The sequence below is a fragment of the Martes martes genome, assembly GCF_963455335.1.
Source record: "Martes martes genome assembly, chromosome: 4".
Taxonomy (NCBI): Eukaryota; Metazoa; Chordata; class Mammalia; order Carnivora; family Mustelidae; genus Martes; species Martes martes.
In genome coordinates this window covers 34,982,215-35,005,835 of record NC_137891.1, presented here as the reverse complement: position 1 = coordinate 35,005,835, position 23,621 = coordinate 34,982,215, and the positions used below count along the sequence as shown (strand labels likewise).

General features: G+C 36.4%; 1 protein-coding gene across 4 annotated transcripts in view; it reads right to left on the bottom strand.

The window, feature by feature from the left end:
• The window catches only part of UBR5 (ubiquitin protein ligase E3 component n-recognin 5), a 140,029-nt gene that overhangs the window by 8,301 nt on the left and 108,107 nt on the right, over nt 1–23,621 (bottom strand). For 2 of the 4 annotated variants that reach the window (XM_080800769.1, XM_080800767.1), the window contains exons 37-56: nt 23,197–23,328; nt 22,552–22,809; nt 21,725–21,993; nt 21,340–21,551; nt 18,171–18,401; nt 17,626–17,699; nt 16,240–16,412; nt 16,028–16,141; nt 14,622–14,842; nt 13,150–13,270; nt 12,960–13,064; nt 9,742–9,985; nt 8,210–8,321; nt 7,498–7,642; nt 6,480–6,610; nt 5,047–5,107; nt 2,862–3,037; nt 2,562–2,646; nt 1,133–1,288; nt 589–702 (exon numbers count right to left, since the gene is read on the bottom strand). In XM_080800769.1, coding sequence (XP_080656895.1) covers nt 589–702; nt 1,133–1,288; nt 2,562–2,646; nt 2,862–3,037; nt 5,047–5,107; nt 6,480–6,610; nt 7,498–7,642; nt 8,210–8,321; nt 9,742–9,985; nt 12,960–13,064; nt 13,150–13,270; nt 14,622–14,842; nt 16,028–16,141; nt 16,240–16,412; nt 17,626–17,699; nt 18,171–18,401; nt 21,340–21,551; nt 21,725–21,993; nt 22,552–22,809; nt 23,197–23,328 — 3,134 coding nt within the window. The remainder of the gene's footprint in view (nt 1–588; nt 703–1,132; nt 1,289–2,561; nt 2,647–2,861; nt 3,038–5,046; nt 5,108–6,479; nt 6,611–7,497; nt 7,643–8,209; nt 8,322–9,741; nt 9,986–12,959; nt 13,065–13,149; nt 13,271–14,621; nt 14,843–16,027; nt 16,142–16,239; nt 16,413–17,625; nt 17,700–18,170; nt 18,402–21,339; nt 21,552–21,724; nt 21,994–22,551; nt 22,810–23,196; nt 23,329–23,621) is intronic. The other 2 variants (XM_080800770.1, XM_080800768.1) reach the window with 1 other exon arrangement.

Sequence of the window (23,621 nt, the reverse complement as noted above, 5' to 3'; positions counted from 1 at the left end):
TACAGGACTGGCCTCTGAAAAAAAAAAAAAAAAGAAAAAGAAAAAGAAAAACCTAGGCTGCAACTCTTAAGTAGGCTTCTCTAAGCACAAACACTGTACATGTGTTTCTATAATTCACTGCTGAAGGAAAGAAGTATGTTCTTTGTGACAGCCCACAGCCTGAGAGAACTTCAGAAGGCTGCACCTACATTCCTCCAGACTTGGTCTCATGTACTTTTTCCTTTGCTCTGAGTCCTTTTGCTATAATAAGCCATGACTCTAATTGCCTTGGAATCCTTCTAGTTGGTCACCTAGACATGGGTGGTCAAAGGACCCCAAAGCAGTAGTCATTTCAGTTCCACAAGAATCCTTTCTGAACTTTACTCACCAAATTGACTTTCGGATGATTACATGGTTTTTCCAAATAGTTTTACTGAAAAAAGAGTGCTTGGTCTGGAGTCAGGCATAATTTACATTGTACATAAATTAATTTGGTTTAAAAGTTTTAACCTTTGGTAGGCAAGCTGAATATACTCTGAACTAGTTTAGCGCACATGAAGACACAAAGAGCCTCATCAGATCAAAGAACACTTTCTAGAAAGTACTCACGTGTAATGGCTGTTCTGCAACTACCAACATTCTATGTTCTGCATATTTCCGCACATACTCATACACATTCTGGGGAGTCACTGGTATATTTACACCATTAGGAATAAGTTCAACCTGTAAAAAAATTTAGCATTGCTATTTAAAAGTGATCTCAGGGTAGTTAGGTCGAGCCCTGTGCCTGGCTCTGCACTTAGTGCGCAGAGTCTATTTAAGAGTTTCTCTCTCCCTCCGCCTACCCTCCAATGTCTCTAAAACTTAAAAAAAAAAAAGAAAGAAAGAAAGAAAGTTTAAAAAAGTAAGATAATTCTGTATCTGACAAGTATCTAAGAGATGCAAAAAAAATAAGTACAAAAAAGTCTTCTACCTTTCAGTCTGTCTCATTAACTCTCCATCTCTGGGTACCTGTCCAGATATGGTACTGTGATTTTTCTCTGTATGTTTGTATGTGTCTCTTGTTCTGTCCCCATCTAAATTGTTTCTTTAGAAGTAAAACAAACTAACCAAATTATCTTGCCAGAATCAGAAAATGATATATTTGCTTTACCTGTCCTCCACCCTCTTCTTTACACAAGTCAATTGCAAATGCCAAATCCATTGCAGAGAAAACAGCATCAGCATCTGAACTCTGAGAAGCGAGGATAAGTTGCCGTAAACTCTCATACATCACAGGATCAAAAAAAGCAAAATCATGCCAATTGACCTAAGAAAGTAATCATATGAAACAATTATGAAATATCTTTACTGAATTTTGTTTAATTTGAAGATATAAAGAATATTCCACTAAATATAATTGATTTGAAGAGGTAAAATGTTATCTTTGGCTCTGATGATTAACTTTCAAAATACAGCAAGATATATTTTGAAAAAAATTTAAAGCCAATAGTGGAGGAATTTAAGTTCCAAAATAATTTGCAAAAAACCTGCACTTATTATTAAACAGTGATTATACTGAGCAGCTGGTCCTTAGTATACATCCTATTTAGTCTTGATTATAATAAAAAAATACAGATTATTCTAGATGACGAATCTGATGCTCAAAGGAATTCAGTAACTTAGTGAAGGTCATATCATTGGGTTAAACTTGAGTCTATTTGATTCCATCTTCTACCCAAACCATGTTAAAAAGGCTCAATGCATCAACATTTCTGAGCTGTGGCTGAGCTTTAAATCCAGTTCTTCTTTGCACAAGAACATTTTTGCTGGAATACTTTAAGAATTCAATAGGGTCAGAGTTTACATCATTACATGTGTACATGCATACAAATGTACACACACATTTATATGATATGAATAGAAAACTATCTGTGGGTTTGAACAATGTTAACTCGTATCACTCGCATGATATAAATTGCTGGAAAAGACTACAATATTTCATTGTTTTGTATCAAGTAATTTCTTTATAATACCTTTAGGAACACTGGCAGTTGTGCTTTAAATCAGAAGTTGCATAATTAGTACTATACATAAATTTTAAAGGATGTGGTCTCCCCCCTCCCCATATAAAAAGAATGTGCAGGCAGTCAGACTTAAAAGCAATAAAGAAATTATGCTAATTCTCCCACTCAGAGATAAATATCAAGCATGCTATGCTGTATTTTCTCACATTCTTTTGTCCTCCCTCCTGCACATCTTACATATATTTTTGAAGCCAACAACACTCTTTTCAGTAAAATACTACTTCTACTTCTACCACCTGTTTGAACAAATAATAATAGTTAAAATCTATTGAGCACTTACCAGGCACTACAGTTTTACCATTTTGCAAATGGGAAAATATGCCATAGGTGTGAGGGGATTTGTCTGCATCAAGATCCAGGTCTGTCAGACACCCCCAAACCCACCAGTGTCACCCATTCCTGCATGTATTGAGATTTTTTTTCCCATGTCATTAAATGTTTGAAAATGCTTTATAATGGCTATAAAAGGAAATTTTTGCAATTGTAAAAGCAGTTAGGTTCATTAAAATCACTTACTTTCCTACCAAGCAACACTTTAATTACATGTCTATTCAATGTAATAGGACATAGTTCATTCTGTAACAGACATAGTCCAAGAATCCTAAAAATAAAAACAGGGAAATATATTTAAATTTGAAAATAATTCTAAAACACATATAACCCCACACATACATACATAATATACACACAGTATTTTGAGAATTCTACAGCCTCATTTCTAATCAGTATGAAGAACATATACACATTTTAAAAATGATTGTTTTAGAAAATCTCAAACTGAAATTGTTAAAAATTTAAGGATTAGCGTTATTTTACCTGCCAATGTTTCTGAAACAATTCAACCTTGCTTCTGTGTTTTTGCCAGGCCTTGGAGTATAAAATCCTCTTTTTCCAGGTTGGTAAAACAAAGGGGCATTATCGTCACCATCGTCTGTATCGTCTAAATCCATATCTACAACACTTCGACTAGAGCCATGACGCTTTCGGTTTTCCTAATAATAGAGTATCAGGTTAAGTCCCAAGATTTTTTTTTTTTTTTTAACTTTTATTTATTTGAGAGAGAGCACACGTGCATGCAAGGGGGGTAGGGAGAGAGAGGGACAAACAGAGTTTGCCCTGAGTGTGAAGCCTGATGCTGGGCTCAATCTCAGGACCCGAGACCATGACCTGAGCCAAAATCAAAAGTTGGACACTTTATCAACTGAGTCACCCAGGCGCACCCCAAGACGATTTTAAAAACAAAACATATGAACTAGTTCTCTAAAATCACTCAAAGGGAAGTCAGGTAGGTAAAGCAATGTTTATACTTAAACGTAAATTTTTCAATTCATCTTTTCAGAACTGTGATACTTATATAAAGCTCATGCCTATTAAATCTTTAAATTCTCTGTCCATTTAAAATCACTAATGAAACTGATAGCTTCTTTCACCCTAATTCCTTAAAGATACTTTTGCTGGATAGAAGAATGATGAACCATTGTCTTCTGGCTCATACCTTTCTGATGAGAAATCCACTGTCTTTCAAATCACAGTTTCTCTATATGTAAAGCACTGTTCTTTGCTTAGTTTTACAGCAGTTCAACTATAATACATATAGACATAGTTTTCCTAGTTAGGGTTCACTGACCACCTTGAATCTGTAAATCTTGATACCAAATGTGGGAGGTTCTCGGCTGCTATTTCTTCAAATATTCTCCTGTAGTAGTCTCTCCTCTTCTTCCAAGTGCTTTCAATGACACGGATGTCTGATCTTTCATTATGGTCCCATAGATTCCTGAAATTGTTCCTTTGTTCAAAATCTTCTCTCTGTTCTTTAGATAATTTCTGTCTTCAAACTGACACTTTCCTATCCTCTTCATTGAGCTATTGACCTATCTACTGAATTTTTTTCTTTTAGATGTTGTACTTTTTAAACATTTTTCTTAAAGATTTTATTTATTTATTTGAGAGAGAGCATGCAGCAGGGGAAGCAGGCTCCCCGCTTAGCAGGGAGCCCAGTGCAGGAGTTGATCCCAGGACTCTGGGACCATGACCTAAGCCAAAGGCTGAGCCACCCAGGCATCCCTAGACGTTGTACTTCTAATTCTAAGCTTTTCCCTTGGTTCTCTTTTACAGTTTCTATTTCTCTCCTATGAACCTCTTTCATTCAGTTCACTAGTGCTTAACTTTATCTCATATTCTATCAGATAAAGATAACCCCATCTCCTAGAATATGAGATAAAGTCTTTGATAATTCCAACAAGTAGGTCATCTTAAAGTTAGCATCTACTGGTTCTTTTCCCAGGAGAACTGGTGGGTCTTGTCTGGTTCTTTGTATGTTGAGTAATTTTGGAGTGTATCCTGGCCTTTTGAATATTAAGTTATGAACTCTGGGTCTCGTTAAAATGATAGGGAGAATGTTGATGTTTTGGGGTTTAGCAGGCAATCACTCTGGTTAGATTCAGATTGGAAGTGTCACCATCTGTGCACAATGGCTCCAAAAACAGATTTTCAAAGCCTTTTATTTTTTGGGTCTGCCCTGCATATGCACCATGGATAGTGTGGGACCTGGACAATACTACCTCAGTTCTCAAAGCCTTCTCTATTTTCCAACTAAGACCAGAGTTAAAGAGATCAGCTTTACTCTCTACCCTAAAACAATGCCATACTAGCTGTTAATCAATTTGACCACCCTCTATCATCTGTGTACTACTATCTACTTTTCAGAATACTCAGGCGGTTCCTTTCACATTTTGTTCAGTTTTTAGTTGTAATCAGTGAAAGAGGTAAGATTATATTGGGTCTGCTCCACCATGGCTGGCACTGAAGTTTTTGGGAACTAAAAAAGCCTTCCTTACTGCCTCTTCACAGGTCTCATTTTCTCTGCATCTTTGCTTTCACTTCTTCCTTGAGTTAAGCACTAAGAAATTCATGACATCTCTAAAATTAAAGCTTAATTCGGGCTGTGCTAAATTGGAGTTCCAAGTGCTGTTTATTAGCTCATGTACAGAACATCTCTTACCTGTACCTTTTCTGAGGAATCTAATAATCCAAGATCCAGGATACTATCAGCTCCATTTTCCCTAAAAACAAATCAAAAACCTTTTACATTCCAGATAATTGAGACTTCTAGAATTTAGTGTAGAGAAACATGTATTTGAATTTATAAAGATTTATAAATACATTTATAAAAGGCTTTAAAGAATATCCAAGACACGTACTAGTCAGTGCAATTATAGCAACAGAGAAGTCAGTATTACATAACAAAAAAAATTAGGTGCTACATGTGTGATTCGAGATAATGAGCTAAGGGCTACCTGATTTACGACAAAATAATGCAGCTTCATAGGGGTACTGAAGCTTAAGCTCACAGGGAGCATTATAAAAGAACAGAAAATGTTCAGAAAGCAATCGCAACAGGAATCAAATTCTTTAGTGTGTTTAATTATTCTACAATACAAATTCACAGTTCACTTTACACAGCCAGCTGAAAGGAATCAAAATTACACATTATTTGCATTCAACAGAAAGTACTACTAAATTAGCAATCCTTACATATAAAGATCTTTTTTCAAAATGTACATTCCTTGTAACCTTTTCTATAATGGGCTGAGCTCTATCAGTGCTGATTACATCCAGAGACAGGGAAAAGGAACGAAGAAATAGTACATACAAGCCCAGAGAAGAAAAATAGTAATTACCAACAAAGAAAATAAACCTCTAGCAATAGTCTTTTGGCTTGGATGTTCAAAGGCTACGAAACAGGTAAGTGGCTGTTACATTTCAGTGCTTAGTCTACCCATTTATCCATTTCTACGACTATATCCAATCTAACTTATCCAATCTAAGTTCCTCGTGCAAGATCATGACTGGGAAGAACAGAAATTTGCATCTAAAAAGCCTCAAACTGCATATTAAGAGTAGCATCAGGATAGAGGGCACAAAATAAGTTTGGCCTATCTTCCTAATGTCACTTTTACTTGTCACCTTGGAAAAAGAGTAATTTAACTATTAGATATTTTTAAGTTTTATATTAAAACAAATATATTACACAACAGAAAGCAAAAATTTGCGTGAATTTTTAAGATAAGTCTTAGGAACTCTAAAAGAAACTTCACGCTTATGGCAAGAACTCAGGGACTACAACCCAGTTCCTTGAGGTCTCTGGCCTCTGCCATTAGGGGTATTCTGGTAGAGAATTTAGGATGTACTTTTTACAAGTTATTTCTAAATATTAGGTATATAAAAGATTTTTAGAACCTAAGTCACTGCTAAAATTCTAACTTTCTAATACATGCAAAACTCAACTGTCTCAAAGAGTTTAAGCCATCTCTTATAAAACCATTTGAAGTTGTGTACTTCATAGTATAAATTTTAAGATATGGTAGCACCTACATCCTAAAAATAAAGTAGTTGATATTTAAACTGAAATGCCTTCCCAATTATATACATTACCGTCCATGTGCTATAATGAGTTCCATGGCTTCATCCACTCTTGCCCTCAGAGAATCTTCACTTGCTAGAAGGAGAAGCAGCTGAGCTGGGGATAATTCCAATAGCATGCCAGTGATTTTACTTGCAAATGCCTGGAAACAACACAGTTAGTTGCCCTTACTCTCTGAAACCTCTTGTCTAAATCAACAATATTTTAGCCGCCCCCACCTCCAAAAGAAGAAAATATAAGACACTTGGAAAACAAAAAAAATTTCTGAAAGCTAAGGTATTTTATTAAACCAGAAGCTTAATTATAGAGAACTTTCAAAGTCTTGTTAAAGCTAGTTTAAAATTTGTATGACAAGCCTTTTAAGATTTCTGCTATCTATGAATAAACATACAAATACTCAGTTTCCATTTATCCCCCTCAGAGAGCCAGAAACCTTTCTTTCATGTAGGGTAGAAGAAAAGAATGGGAGGGAAGAAGTGAAAGAGGGAGGAGAAAGATGACTATAATTAAGGCTAAGGATTTACTGAAAGAACTATAGCTGGTTTTCTGTTTTATTTTCTCTTGCTGTAACATACATGTAAGTCATGTATAAAGGAAAACAAACACAACTAGTTTCTTTTCCATAATATAGGAAAAAAACCTTTGACAGAACATTCAATATAAAAGTCTGGCAATACTTAATAGTAATAACGTAGATTATTTGCAATATATCCTAGCTACAATTTAACAAAAAGTCTGCTTCAAAGTAACAATTTGTACAAATAAAGGTACAAATTAAATGCACAGATAATTACTTAAGCACACAAGGAACTTATTAGGTAGAATGCCAACTTAGCACAGGTAGAAAAAACAAATCTCCTTCAAGCTACCCTCCAGCAAATTTTGCTCCTTTCCCTCTTAAGCTTTCTTTTTACTATAGTCCTCAACCACATGACTTGAGAGTAACTAACATTTTTACAATGCCAACTTTAATTCAAAACACAAAAATGGCAGAGTCAGTTATGAGGAAGCTAAGTGCACCATACATACTGGCTGCATTGCTTGTACACGAGGATAAAGTCTCTCTCCAAGCGCCTGACGATGTGCTGGCAGAGGATCAGGATCATCACTAGGATTCCCTTCAGAGGCTGGTCGGAAGGGCCTAGTATCAATGGAAAGCTGCCTTCTGAAGTCTCTGTAAGAAGAACAAAGCTATTATATCTTACTTCCCTTGTCTGCAAAAAAAACATCAGCACCACTGGTAACAAAGATGAAAAACCAGAACATACAGGTAGCTCCAGTTATGGGATTAAGCTGGTGGAATGATGGTTGGGAAATAAAGATTTTCTAGATGTTGTTACTTCAAAATCTGTAACACTCTGCAATGCATAGTTCAATCTGATCCTCAGATTCTAAGGGAGCAAGCCCATAAAATACCAGAAATCAAAAATTCACCCATACTTCCTAGAAATTTTAGTCCAAAGTAAAATGCCACCCACCCTAACAGGAGAAAAATTAAGAGGTTTAAATATAACACAATTTCCACAAATAAAATTTTAAGACAAACTGGGGAAAGAATGATATTCAGGGTTTTAAAAGCAAAATATTTTAATAATAGTACAGTTACTATTCATTTACCCAAATGTTAAAACTTCTTCTAAAAAATAGTACATAATTGAGACCCTCCTATTACAGGCCTACCTCCAATTTCATTCAAAATGGTGGTAGGTGGTATTTAGTAAAAGATACAAAATGATCTCACCTATCTCGATCTCTCCGAGAACCTGCTCGCAAGCCACTACTCCTTCTCATTTCCCTTTCTCTCTCCCTTTCCCGATCCCTCTCTCCTCTGTTCCTTAATCTCTGCATTAAACCTGGAAGAAAATGTGAAACGCACTTTATTTAGATACATGTAAATGCAACTACTTTAACTTTGAAAGTCAATGTGAGGACATAAGACAAATATAAGAACTTAACAGGTGAAGGTTATCTCTCTTAGCATTTGTGTTAGTGCCTTTCTCTGATTCTCCCTCTGGTTTGAATGTTGGGGGTTAACTGTATAGAATGTACCTGGCATAATAAGTATTCACTCTGTCATGAATTATGTCACAATTGTGAAATAATATGTAGCAACTGGGGCTGTTAGTTTCACCATAAATAATGCTGAGACTTCTTATGTGATTAGAGTCCTATCTATTTTCTTTATTCTTAGTTTTGGGCATTAAGCATTTATAGACACCTAAAACATTAGCTATTACTATTTTCAAAACGTTGAGCATAATAAGCCAAAGTATGCTTTCCTAAAGAGAGTACAGAAAAGTTTATTCTGAAATGTTACAACTTCCCAGGTTCCCTCATTCACATCTGCTAATTTCTTTTTATTATAAGACTACGGAAAGTCAAATGATAAAATTAATGATTAAAGTCTGGAGTACTCTACACATTTTTTCATCCTCAATCCTTCTTGGCGCTCATTCAGCCTCTATGATGGCAGTTTACAGCCTAGGTAAAATAAAGGATTTTCTTAGTAATTCCCCCCGCCTGAATTATCCACCTACAAGATGACAATTCCTGCCCTCACTTTACATGAATCCCCAACTACAACCTACTTAAAGGCATTTGTAATTTTCGCAGATTTTTTTTTTAATTTGAAAATTAACCAAGAATCCTAATCCCTAAGTACTGGTCCTCGAGGAGGTACAACTTGAGCCAGGATGTTAAAAAGAAAATCTTATTACCAAAAAAAACAAAGTCTTGCCAAATTATACAGTAAAGTTAGTAATACAGTCAACCAATCTACATTTGCTTACAAGCTCCTTATTTCACTGGGAACTGGTAGCAACTCTGCAAATTGTACTCTGAATAGCACCGCTCTAGAGAACAGTATTTTCTTAACCATCTGTGCTAATTAAATACAGGGTGGTGGAAATCTGTAATGTGCTCACTGATTTTTTCTATTACTGTAGAGCTTGCAACTTCCCACTCCCCAAACATGTAACAACTGAGATAAGAAACTCACTACTGCAGTCACATTTATGAAAATAAGTGGGGCAGTAAAAGAGTAAAGTGATGAACTGTTGATTAGAGTAGTTTAAACAAGATTAAATCATTAATCTTGAAAAAAATCGTATAAAAATGCGAAGACACTAAAAGTTCTCCCATTATAAATACTTATAACTGTGATTATAATTGTTTTAATGAAAGAAGAATCTGTTTCCTCCTCACAATCCCCTTTACCAATTTCATCCATTGAAATAATTTTTATGATGCTTTTTATCTGTAGAGTACACTTACTTGTATGAGTGCCTTTGTTAGCATTTTGGATACAATCTAAATTTGGCAGTTTTTCATTTGACAAAAATGCTTGTGCAATGGCTGTATAAAAACTTCGTGCTACACCACTGCCCTCTCCTGGCTCATCCTTAAATGTGACTTTTACTCTGTGTACAGCCATTGGTGTGGTAGCACATCTTCGACCAAAGTGATTGTTTAGCTGCCTCATGGTCTGCTGAATGAGAAGATCTCGATCCCGATCAACCTATTAAAATACACCAAAAAGTAGTAAAGTCAGTATTAGAAACCGCCTTGAAATTTTTCTATATAAAATATGAAACTGTAATTTTAGTTTCTCGTTGAGAGTTTAACTACAAAATAATCTGGGTTCTCGGGAGCTTATATTCCAAATTTAAAACTTTTTTTTTTTTTTTTTTTGAGAGAGAGAGAGAAAGAAAGAAAGTGAACATGGGGGTGTGGGCGGGTGCAGATGGAGACAGACCATCTTAAGCAGGCTCTGCACTGGGCTCAGTATCGCACAGGGCTCAAATCTCACGACCCTGAGATCATGACCTGTGCCGAAATCATGATTTGGACACTTAATAGACTGAGCCACCTCCAGCCCCAAATAAAAAACATTCTAAAGCATTTAAAAATGTCTTGCATTAAATCCAGATAATGGAAGGTAACGCAATCTAACATTTTCTTAGTAAGTCTGTTGGTAAACAGCCATTTGTTCAATTTTGGAATATACCAAGATAACTCCAAGTAAATAAAAAGTGTGTTTTAAAATCAAACACAAACAAACCCCAGCATATACTAGAAAACACAGATATATTTCTTTCGTGACAGAAAATGACAAGTAAAAGAAAAATGACGAGCTGGGAAAATGATTGGTGAGTGTCTTCTGTTACAAAGCTATATATTCAGGGGCGCCTGGGTGGCTCAGTGGGTTAAAGCCTCTGCCTTTGGCTCAGGTCATGATCCCAGGGTCCTGGGATCGAGCCCCGCATCAGGCTCTCTGCTCAGCAGGGAGCCTGTTTCCTCTTCTCTCTGCCTGCCTCTCTGCCTACTTGTGATCTGTCTGTCAAATAAATAAAAAAATCTTTAAAAAAAAAAAAAAAACCAAAGCTATATATTCATAGCACTGTAAGATAACGTGCTTCTAAAGAATCTTAAAAAATTGAGAAAGAAAACAACAGAAGAAAATGGGTAAGATGTAACAGTTCATAGAAAAGTAATAAATATATGAAACAATCTTTAACTTTGCTCATAATAAAAGAAATGCAAATTCAAACTACACCGAACGCCATTTCTTACCTATCAGATTGGCAAAAATCTAAACATTTGACAAACTGCTGGCACGACTACAGAAGCATCTCATATTAATGTTGCAAGTGCAAAAATACAGAACCACCATGCCAAAATATTTGCCAAAATTATATATACATATGCCCTTTAACCCAGTCTAGGTTCTATGTCTAAGAATCTATCTCAAAGACACACATACTAGCCAAAAAGAAAAACACACACCACTATTCATAACTGCAAAAGATTAGAAATAAACCCAAATGTCTATCAGTAGGAGATTGGTGGGGTGCCTGGGTGGCTCAGTTGGTTAAGCGTCTGCATTCGGCTCAGGTCATGATCCCAGGGTCCTAGGAGTAAGCACCGCATTGGGTACCCTGCTCAGCAGGGAACCTGCTTCTCCCTCTCCTCCCCACCTGTGCCCTCTGTCTCCATCTCTCTCTCTCTCTCAAATAAACAAAATCTTTAACCAAAAAAAAAAAAACAAAGACAAAAACAAAAAGCCGCAACACCACCACCAAAAAATCTGTGATACAACCATAAAATGCATTACTAAGACAAAGCATCTGCAAAAGGAAGGCGGAACACTGCTCTAAACAGCAATGGCTTTACCTCTGGGATATACTGTTAACTGGGAAAAGCAAGATGGAGTAAAATGTAGAGCACACTCGGGGTCAGGAGTAGGGGAGAGAGATGGATAATGAATACATACACACACATGCATGATTATAGTTTTTTTAAAAAAGGAAGACAATTAAAAAAAAAAAAAAAACCCTGAAGGGGAAAGGTGGGTGCATGGTAAAAGAGACAGAAATAGAAACCAGATTTTCCTAAATGTAACTTCTTCTGTAGAGTTGTCCTTTTACTACTGTAGATATTTTACATTAATGACAAGAAACCAGATTTCCCTAAATATAACTTCTTCTGTAGAGTTGGCCTTGCACTATTGTAGATGTTTTACATTAATGACAAAACCAAACCAAGAAAAGGTGAGAAAGCAATCCCTAAAAGTTAAAAGCAAAATTAAACAAAAGGCCCTGATTATATGCAGATTAGTAGCAAAACCACACAAAAATTGTTTCAAGTGACTTGAAGCAATCTGACTATATCTCTAATTGGAAGGACAAAAAAATACAAATAAATCTTAAGCTATTTTCAATAATCATTTTGGGGTGGTAATGTTGATGTTGTGATTCTAAGACTGCTGTGTATATGCTGTGAGTAAAAGCAAATGAGTAATTTTCTTAGTGTTGTTGGGAAGTTGGATGTATGTTTGGAAGAAGGGAGGTAAAGACTAAGGTGGAAATAAAACAATTATGTGATCCTAAATCTTAAATTTGAATTGGATATCAAGTATGTACTTAGTGTATAATTTCTCTTTTTCTTAAAGGAAAATTTCCTAGCTCTATACATTGAAAAGACCTAGAAACCATGACCGACTTAGTAGGCAATGAGCAACCCTACAGTCCAGATTATAATCTCAAAATACTTTTCCTACTAAAAGGAACCAAGCGTTCTTGAAGAAATGGTTGATTTAAGATCTGTGACAGGAAATACACAAGATGAGACATACCAAAAAGTAAAGAAGTTATCAAAGATTGTTGGAGTCCTGTCAAAAGGACCAAGGAGCCAAAGAGGACTCAGGACTCCCACTAGTCAAAGAAACAATCTGAGCATCAATGGAATATAATAACCTTAATGGAAAAAAGGACATCAAAAATGTTAAAAAAACAAAAACAAAATCTGAAAATACTCATTGATCAAGAGAAGATGTTAGGAAACCAACTGCCAGAGATAACCACTACTCTAAATATGGTGATTACCATTTATTAAATTTTTAATTATACAAAACATCCCTAAACAAGATTTTTTGTTTTTTAAACTTCATTTAAATGGCATACTATATGTATAGTATAAAAAAATCTAAATACCTTTACCTCTAGTGATAAATCTCTTGACTGTTGGTTCCTCAGTTTTTCCATTTCTCTACGGAATTTTGATTCTTTTACCTCAAAACCACCCAATTCAGTTAGGATCTTTAAGAAAAAAAAAAGACAGAATTATTCTCTGACATAAGTTCTTATGAAGCAGAACAGAATTAAAAGTGCTCAAAATACATACTGATCCAGGTTCTGCTCCAACATCTTCCATGAAAACCCTGCCAAATAGTTCCAAAGAAAGGCGCCAACGTCCTAACAGCATATCGTGGGAAATAACCATTCCCATGAAGCTACACTGTGGCCTGCAAGAGGTTTAAGGGGAGAGTGGGAAGTAATTTAGCCAACTATAAAGATTCCCTGATTTTTGGTCAATGACAGTAATTTTCTTGGTCTTTTCAAACCACATCCTCTCTAACAGAATTTTTCTGTAACTACTCATTCCTCACAGAACTTCTCATTTTTATTCCATTATTCCTTCTGTCCTTATATAAGGATACATCTCCCAGCTGCCTACCTTCCTCTTCAATTTTACCTCTTCTCCCTAAAGTCCATCATGCCTCTCCATTTGGGTGCTTCCTAGATCCCTCTCCAGTTCAGATTTTCACAAGAGACCAGAATTTCCACTGTGTTAAATATATCCATGTCAGTGACATACACGTCCAACTCAACACAGGAAAACGGAATATGGCCTCTTCACTTCAATGACACTGCCTCTTGCTTTTTTTTTCAGTAGTACCACCTATTTCCCAATGGCACAAACTTGAAACAAATTTTAATGTGTCTTTCCCCTGTTCCTCCAGAGTGATTAAGTCCTTCATAAGCTTCTCTTTCCAAAATTTCCTATCCATACCCAAAGGCAATATTCTTTTTCAGCCCCTTTACCACTAGCCTGAACTAGAGTCACAGCTCTCTAACTTACCACCTTACCTCCAATTCTTCTCTCCTTCAGTTGTTTGCTTCTGCATAGTCTAACCATCTCAGCTCAAGCCATATTGTCTCCAAAAAGCTTGCCCCCCACCCCCAGTCCACAATTCTTCCTTGCCTTTTATGGTTGTTGGACTGTGTATATAAAATAGTATACAGTTTCCTAAGCAAAAATAATTGTTTGATGTTCTGTAAACCATTTGTACTCAACAAATCATTTGAGATTAGCCATAATGAGCCACAGTGTACACTAGCAATTTTTATTGGTAAATCAAAGAACCCACCTCTTTCTTACAAGATAATAACCAACTGTGAAACTGGCATAGGAGCCCAAGCAAGTGTAAGTCACAAATCTACAAAACTCTATAGTCATTCACAGGGTTTTCCTTTGTTGAGCTGCTGATAACATGTCTGTAACTGGCAATTTGACATGGACACACTTTAACTCAGTACTGAACATTAAAAAAAACAGAGCCTTAGAATTTCCTCAGTAATGTGGAGAAAATTAGAATGACAATCAATGACTATATAGTCACCCCTAAAATCCGGAAAGCGCATATTTAAATATCTGATTATAAATCAGGAACACAGAGAAATGAGATAACATTTAATTCTATTATTTACATACAAATGAAATAAAATTATAAAATCCCTAAATAAAAATTCTTCCAAGAATTATAATACCCATAAAGTAATGTAACAGAAAAACTATCTCCACTTAGCAAATACCTGAAAGATGTAAGAGGTGGGCCTTCACTTTCAGTCAGTCCTATTTCTGCTAGTAAACTGCTTTTCAATTGTGCTGCAAGATCATGAGCAGATGGCCCTGGTTTTGAACTTTCAGCTTCTTCTGGCACCACATTCTGTTCTTCCCCTTCCTTTTTTTGTCGATTTTGCATGTTCATTACATTTTTCAAATTGGCAGCATAAGACATTTTAGTTGGGAGAACCTATGAATTTTTATATATAAAAGTTAGGCATTAAAAAAAAAAGCTGACTAGATTTCCTTTTCAAGAACTTACTAAAACTCCACAGAAATTACATGGAAGTTAAGTAATTCCTTTCTAGTGCTTCAACAACAAAGATGCAGCCTGTTTCTTTTCTCTGATTCCCCATGCTGACCACCAATGAAACTGCACCACTGTGCATTTACCACAGCAGCCTGAGAACTTTTAAAGGACTCTTTATAATACCAGTGGTTACTTTAACGTCCTATGTATTTTCAGTATTTGCAGGATTGCATTCTTTTATCAGTCAGATAATAAAGAAAATTCTGCTCTTAAAAATGTTTGTTGGGCGCCTGGGTTGCTCAGTGGGTTAAGCCTCTGCCTTCGGCTCAGGTCATGATCTCAGGGTCCTGGAATCGAGCCCCGCATCGGGCTTTCTGCTCAGCAGGAAGCCTGCTTCCTCCTCTCTCTCTCTCTGCCTGCCTCTCTGCCTACTTGTGATCTCTGTCAAATAAATAAATAAAATTAAAAAAAAATGTTTGTAATGTTTTTATTGGAGAAATAATACAGACTGTGTAATTTTAGGCTCTCAAATAAGGCTTTTTATCTAAAAACTAGATCTACTATCTAGTTGTATAACAACAGACATTCCCACAAGAAATTTTTATGTCATCTCTGCAAGCCTCAATTTTTTACCCATAAAATCAGGATAAAAATGCTTTCTATCCAACATGGTTATAAAGATTGAGACTGCACCTAGTAGATATTATTAATGACCTATTGAATAATTCTACTTTATTTATTCATATTCTACAGCCAAAAAGAAAAGTTTGAAGCCAATACGACAGATATTCATATATACAATATATATACATATGTATTACACATATGAAGATTTAATTTCCAGCAGCATTACATCATTCAACTCTGTGAAATAGGCAAAACACATAATGAAACTGCCATTTCACAGATGAAGTCACTGACATAAAACAAGTTAGTCTCAAAGCAGGATGGTGACACTGACGGAGTTATGAAATAATATGGAATTATGTCATAAGGCAGGAATTTCTGATATTTCCATTATTTGAGGCAATACAATATTCTGGAATAATGCATTTCCAAAACTCGAGATAGTGGGACAAGTTCTCATTCACAAATATTATATTGTGAAGGTTTTTACTATCTTACCTCAAGGCAGTTTCTATCCACTGTAACCTCCATTAAGCATTTCCCACTACTGGCAGATGAAGAATAAAGACCCTGACTTGGACGGCCAAAAAGATCCTCCTTTCTAGCGTTTGGCTGGAATTTTAACAGAAATATTCTAGTTACACTGAACACTTAAAAAAAAATAGAGTCACTTAAAAAGAAACCTTGTAAGACTAGTTTATCTAAATCACCTGCAACAAATGTGGCTGATCAGCCAAGGGGATGGCTTCAGCCAGAGGCACTTCAAATGGATTTGGGGGTATACATCCAAGGAACGTCATGGAGTCTGAGCGTCGGAAAAATGGATGGTTTTGACCAGTTTCTGCAGGAAGAGAGTCATCATCCTTATCATTCAAAGTAGCACCTAAACGTAAAGAGATAAAGTGTTTGTTTTTTAGAAAGTATTAATTACCAGGGAAGGGTAAAAGAATCTCAATCTGTTCAATCCAAAATTCCTGTAACCTCTTCATGAAATTTTAGTATCACCCAAAACCCAAAAATAATTGTCCAAAATTCTGATAATATTTTTAGGCGAAAATTTAAAATATTAGCAATTTAAAGTGGTTACAGTGGTAAATTCTATTATGTGTACTTTAACATGACCAAAAAAAAAACCTTTAAAAAAAAGTACTAGCAGTAACAAATAGTGTTCCATTTCTATACTGGACAAACATTTCCCAAATCTTTCTCTCTCAAGGGATGCAAAGAGCTTCCTAAGCTAAGCTTCCTAAGCCTATTCAAGACATGGCTCACTAATGACTCTAAAAGGAGGAGATGGTCTGGAGCAGAGATTTGAGCATTTGCTTGCAAAAATTCTTTCTCTACGAGACAAAAATGTCTGGACACCTCATTCATCTCAACAGTAAGTCAGCAGAAGAACACCATCTCCCCTTAATGGAGTAAAATTATGGACAGTGTACGGTATGCTATGAAAATACTGAGCTATGGCTGGGTTTTCAAACAGCAGCAGTTAGATCAGTTGTCTTTCCCTGGGCCGCATAAGAGTTCTAACTGTTAATAAGAAATAGGGAAGAAGACAGGCTATTTGACCCCACTTCAAAAAATTTTTAAATTCTACTTGAAATAATAGCTAAAAACTACAAAGACACTGCAGAAGATCCCAAAATTTCTTCAGTTTGGAATATTTTCTTTTTATTGCATTAACTCATAATTATGAGTTTTGACATTTGAGAGTTATAATGGGTATTTCTCATTGTCTTGACTAAACCTATTTTGCATCAGCATTAATAAAGGTTCTCTTAAGATTTTTAAAAATGTACTTATACACTTAAAAATAAAGGTAAACATAAGACTAAAACACAAAGGATACAAAGATAAAATAGAAAAAATACTGACTGTTAAAAAGTTCGTAACATTTCTTTAATTCATCCTTATTTTTGAAGCAAATAACTCAAGGATATATAAGGGAAAATGGACAGAAGATGCAAGAAATGGGACATAGAGAAGAAAAGAGAAATTCCCACCCAGACAGAAAATAATGAAGTTAAAAAGCTTGAAGGGGAAATACTGAGGCAGCCATTTCTTGAAGTAGATTAGCAGATTTTCTGTACACTAACTTTGATTGGTGTCATCATCATTTTCATGTTCTGAATCTTCATTATCAATACCCAGTTCCAAGAGTTCTCGTGTCCTTTAAAAAGACAAGTTTTTACATGAAGTATGGAGCAAAGGTGATGGGAACTATAAGCAAAAAACACTGAAGAAGTCAGTTAAGTATCTAGTCAATTTCAAACATTGTGATCAAGTTTTAGACTCTGGGAATGGTAGACTGACCAGCCAAATGTACAGCAATTACAAAATAGGTTCAAAAGAAAAAGGATAATCACAGTAAGAAATAGTGAGTACTTACACAAACTCTAATAGAAAACATGACAAACTACATCAAACTTAAGTACATAAAGCTTAAGTGGATTCTCAGGTTTCCTGTTACAAATGAGTAGTAGCTATGGATACTCAAGCCCTCTTTCCCACATGAAATGTTCCTGTACTATTTCTCTTTTGCAACACTGTTCTCCTCGCTCCAAAAATCAAACAAAACTGATAGAGACCATTTTTAGCAATTAAGTATTTCCTAAACCAACCTCGTGGCAAGTATGGGTACCTTTTGCGTTCCAGTTGAGGCGTATCCAATGTTGTTTGCTGATTCATTGCTTTAATCCAATATATAAGGGCTTGAAAAACATATGCCACATGCTTCAGTGAGCAAACATCCAAAACTGGAAGAACATCAGAATGCTCATCATTATGAGACCGCATTAAAGACAGAGCGTAATTTAGGAAGTCCCCTCGGGCAGACATCATTCCTTGACGGGCGCTAAGCAATGTGGCACGTCTGTAGGAGGAAAAAGGAATGAAAATCTTTTAAAAGGACACAAATGTGAAACTTATCAACATCATAAATATTCAAAATTAGGAACTAAGGGTATCCATAAATCAAAACTCGCTAGCCATACGTGGTCCTCTACTGTTTTTTTGGTTTTTTTTTTTTTTTTAAGATTTATTTATTTTAGAGGGGGGATGACAGGGGTTGGTGAGCAGAGGGAGAGAAAGAAGCCAAGCAGACTCCCTGCTAAGCTCAGAGCCCAACACAGGACTATCAGGACCCCGAGATCAAGACCTGAGCTAAAATTAAGAGTCAAACACTTAACTGACTGAGCCACTCAGGTGCCCCACTATCCTGCGCTTTTATTCAGGAAAGGATTTCTTGTGTCCTTTGGAAGGGAAAGGAATTTCTTCCCTAAAGACAATGGTTCTCAAACTTCAGGGTCTTATCAAATCTCCTGGAGGGCTTGTTGAGACAGACTGTGGCCCCATCTCCATAAATTTTAGTAGATTTGGAGCAGGGCCCCCAAATTTTGTATTTCTAACAAGCTCCTAGGTGATGTTGACGTTGCTATTCTGGGGAATTACATGCTGAGAACTACTGCCTAACATGACACTAGACACAAGCAACAAGAAAACACACACAGCGTTGAGACTTTATCAGAATTAAAAACTTATGTTCATCAAAGGACACCATTAAAAAAATGAAAGGAAAACACACATAGGATGGGACAAAATTTCTGAAAGTCATGAATCTGATAAGGAACTTATATTCAGAAAATATAAGCAACTCATACAACTCAGTAACAAAAAGACAAGCCAATTAAAAAACGGGCAAAGAATCTAAACAGACATCTCCCCAAAGAAGATATACAAATGACCGATTAAGACCATGAAACAATGCTCATCATTTATTCAGCCATTAGGGAAACGCAAATCGAAACCACAGTGACCTACCACTTCATAACCACTAGGATGGCTACAAGAAAAAAGTTAGTAACAAGTGTTAGCCACGAGACAGAGAAATTAGAAACCTCATACACTGCTATTGGGAATGTAAAATAGCGCAACCACTCTGGGGAAGTCTGGCAGTTCCTCAAAAGGTTAACAGAGAGAATTACCATATGATCTAGTAATTCCACCGTTAGGTATTTACCCAAGGTAACTGAAAACATGTCTATACAAAAACCTGTATACAAATATTCACAGCTGCTTTATTCACAAGAGCCAAAAGGGTTGAAAAACCCAACTTATGGATAAAAAAAAAAATGTGGCACATCCCTACAATGAAATATTACTAGGAAGTAATGTAATGATTGATAATGCTAAACCTTGACGAACCTTAAAACCATCATGCTAGGTAAAAGAAGCCAGGCACAGAATACCACATACTGTATGATTCCCTATATGAAATGTCCAAAATAGGCAACACTACAGAGAAAGAGTGTAGACCAGTGGTTGCTTAGGGTGGGAAGGTAGAGGAAAATCGAATGTGACTACTAATATTCTCGTGGAGATGATAAAAAATATCCCAAAATTAATTGTGATGATGGCTGCATAGCTCTGAATATACTCACAAGTATAGAACTGTACACTTAAATGGGTGAACTGTGCAGTATGTGAATTCTCTCTCAATAAGGGTATTCTATTAGAATGAGAGCTACAGTGAAATAAAGGGAGACCCCTGTTCCCAATAAGATCTATTATCAGAACTCTATTCTTCAGGGAGGAACTTGCCTAACAAAGACAATGTTTGTATCTTTTTGTGGAGCAGGCTTCCCAGGACAAGAAAGCAGAGGCCTCCCAAGTAGTCCAGATCTCTCTGCCAAGCATTCATTTTTGTACTCTAGACGTTTCCACCAAATCCTCTCCCAGTTCTCAGTAAATCAAGTATGTCTATTCTATACTCCTCTAGATTTTTCTCTTAAATTTCCTATTAGTTTATTCAGAATCAAAGTCTACGTGTAAATTCTGCCTCCTCCTGCTCCACCCTTCAACAAGGCTATAATTCTATATGATTTCAGTGCTTCTCTCTCTCCACCTTCCTAGCCTTCACTTGTACTAAATAACTATTACTTTTCAACTGTAGACTCCAACCGTATCTTGTTAAGGTTCCTAAGTAGTCTCCTAAGCCCCTTGTCTTCCCTCCCTAAATAGCAAGGTTGTTTTGCCTAAGCCAAAAATAGAACCAAATCCTAGGACTGTGACTTCAGGTATGGGGTACTTTCACTATATGGCACTGCCTCATGACTCTAGTATTCAATTTTGAGCTAATTCCTAGTCCTGAAAAAGTTCATTTTATAACTAAACAGAAAGGAAACAAATACAGGGGCACCTGGGTGGCTCAACAGGTTAAACGTCTGACTCCTGATTTTGGCTCAGGTCATGATCTCAAGGTCATGAGATCAAGCCCTGTACCAGACTCTGCTCAGAATGGGTCTGCTTGAAGATTCTCTCCCTCTGCCCCCACTCAACTCTCTTGCATGTGCTCACCCTATCTAAAATAAATAAGTAAAACCTTAAAAAAATACCAGATACATAAATATACTTAAATACAATTCAACAAACTGGTAGATGTAGAAAAAGAAATTCGAGGGAATCAAAGAGCAGCTTTGGTAACTGCACACTCTCTCCTCTTCCCGAGAACAACATGCATTCATATTCCACCATGGTCAAAGGACACAAGGATGTAGATCAACTACTTCAAAATGAGAAGTATTTAGCATCAGATTCCTACAATACCAAAGAATTTTTTTAAATTAGCTTGGATTAGAACTAACCTATTCTGCTTCAACTACACAATTTAAAAACAAGTAACACAAGGTATCTCCCTCCTTCAAACAAAACAGACTGATGTCTTATGTAACAGCAATCAAAAAGCTCTAGCTTTCTAGGACATACATAAGGGTTCTGTCTAAACATACAAGCATATATGAAGCATTTCATACCGTCTGCCTTCCAGGGTTCGTAAACTAGCCTCTTCTCGTGCAGTCATCCTCTCTCTTCGAGCTGAATTCTGAGAAGCGTGAAGAGGATGATTTGGATGCCCCGGATCACCAGCAGATGCTAATGCAGAACCATAACGTAATTGAGCTTCAGTAGAATCCATAATACTGACCATCCAGTTCCAAGTGGGAATAAGCTTTTCTTCTACATAGTTCTATGAAGACCAAACTAAAATAGTTAAAACTATCCAAATAAAGTTAAATTTGATATACTAGTATTATGTAAACATTTAAATATTTGTAACATTAATTCCCATTATACTGGAATTCTCATAAATGATCAGCCAAAATATTTATTTGAATGAGTAACTTTTCAATGTTTTCATACCTGTAAGTTTACTGCATCTTGGTAAGTCAATTTCACAGCTGCTGGAATCTGAGAGTACACTAGGTGATTATACTTAGGAATAAGGCCCATCAAGTCCGAGATTTGTCTGATAACAATGCTGTAAGCCCTGGCTAAACTGCTTGCAGATGTTAAGTAGCTGCTGGCATTGCTAGCTTCCAAAGCAGCTGCCGCAGCTGCAGCACTCGTGCTGATGGTACCACTCCGGCGTAAATTTGAAGGATCAATATAAATCAAACCCGCTGAACTTGCTATAAAGAAAAAAGGACAACCACAACAAGTTGTCAGATGCTAATTGTGTTTCTCTAGCACTGTATACATTTAAATAAGCTAAAAGATCAACAGCACTGGCAAATGTGGCAACTGAACAAAAAACTTTTTCTTAAACCACACTAAATTAGGGAGGGTGATGATGAGGGGAACAAGAATTACTATAATGTTCTCAACCAGAGACAATTCTGCTATTCCCTGCCGCCCCCAAACAGGGGACATTTGACATCTACAGGCATTTTTGGTTGTCGCGAGGGGGTGTGGGGGGTGGTGTTGCTACTGGCATCTGGTGCATAGAGGTCAACGATACTGCTAAACATACTACAATGCACAATCACAAATAAAGGATTATTCAGCCCAAAGCAGCAATGGTACAGACACTGAGAAATCTTGATATAAGCATATGTAAATACTTTTTGTACTTGAAGCCAGCAAAACAATGAAGAACTATTATGAAACTACTTAACTGGGCTAGATAAACATACATAATTTTAAAAACCTATTTAAGTCTTTCAAGAATACAAAGTCTTCTGACTTGCCTGCTGGTGTGGATGTGCTGGAAGGGGCTGTGCTGGCTGCCCGCTGATGTTGGGTGTTACGGACAGCCCACTGCATGGACCGGGGAGCTTGAGCAGCACCATTGGCGTGGGAGCTATTTGTGGTTCTCTCTAATGGCTCATCAAGCATAAAGGTCTCCTGTTCTATGTCGTCACTCTGACTACTGCTGCTATCAGAATCACTTGAGTCATTTGATTGTGAATCATCTTCAGAAAAGAAGGCAGGAACACTGCTCGCACCTAAATTTTTTATTTTTAAAACCGAAACCATTGTCAGTTTGTTGATATTTAAAACTACAGTGTACTCCCTTATTCAGGAAAATAAACATATATTAAACAGAACGCCAGGCTATAGTCTTAATAGTCTACAAAACTCATTAAGATAGTTTAATTACAAAACAACTGTTCTAAATGAACCTTAAAATGAATCAATTTTTAAAAATGAGAAAAGAAAAAAAAGTCATTAAAATATCTTCCTCACTAATATCCACAGGGAAAAAGGATTAAGTCACAAAAAAGACCCACTCTTATGCAAATCATAAGGAGTATAGTTTAACCAATTTATGCTGAGTATACACATAGCCTTAGTATAAGTAAGAAAGCTGGATATAAATAAAGGGAACATACCTGCTTCTGAGCCTGCAGTTGCTGCAGTAACAACACTTCTACGCCCACTAGCATTATCTTGGTTGCTATGGTTACTTTCACTGTCACTTTCTGTTTCAGCTGCTGCTAGCAAGTCCAGCTCCATGTCACTCCCTAGAAAATATATTTAAATAAGAAGGGGGGAAAAAGTATAAACTCATTGTGGAACAAGACAAGGTCCAATAAACCAGAATATCATAAGGTAATGGAAGGGTGGAAGGGCAGAGAGGAGGGACTGCTAACTACAATAAGCATAACTGCCCGCTTAGTAGGAGAAAAATGACTAGGCAAATGATGGTACTCAGTAGACTATCACACTCCAATTCAAAATCTGTTCTGCATAGCCTAAGGTAAAAAAGGGTTGGGCAAGAGAACCTCCATCAGGGGCAGAGCCCTGGGCTAGGTCC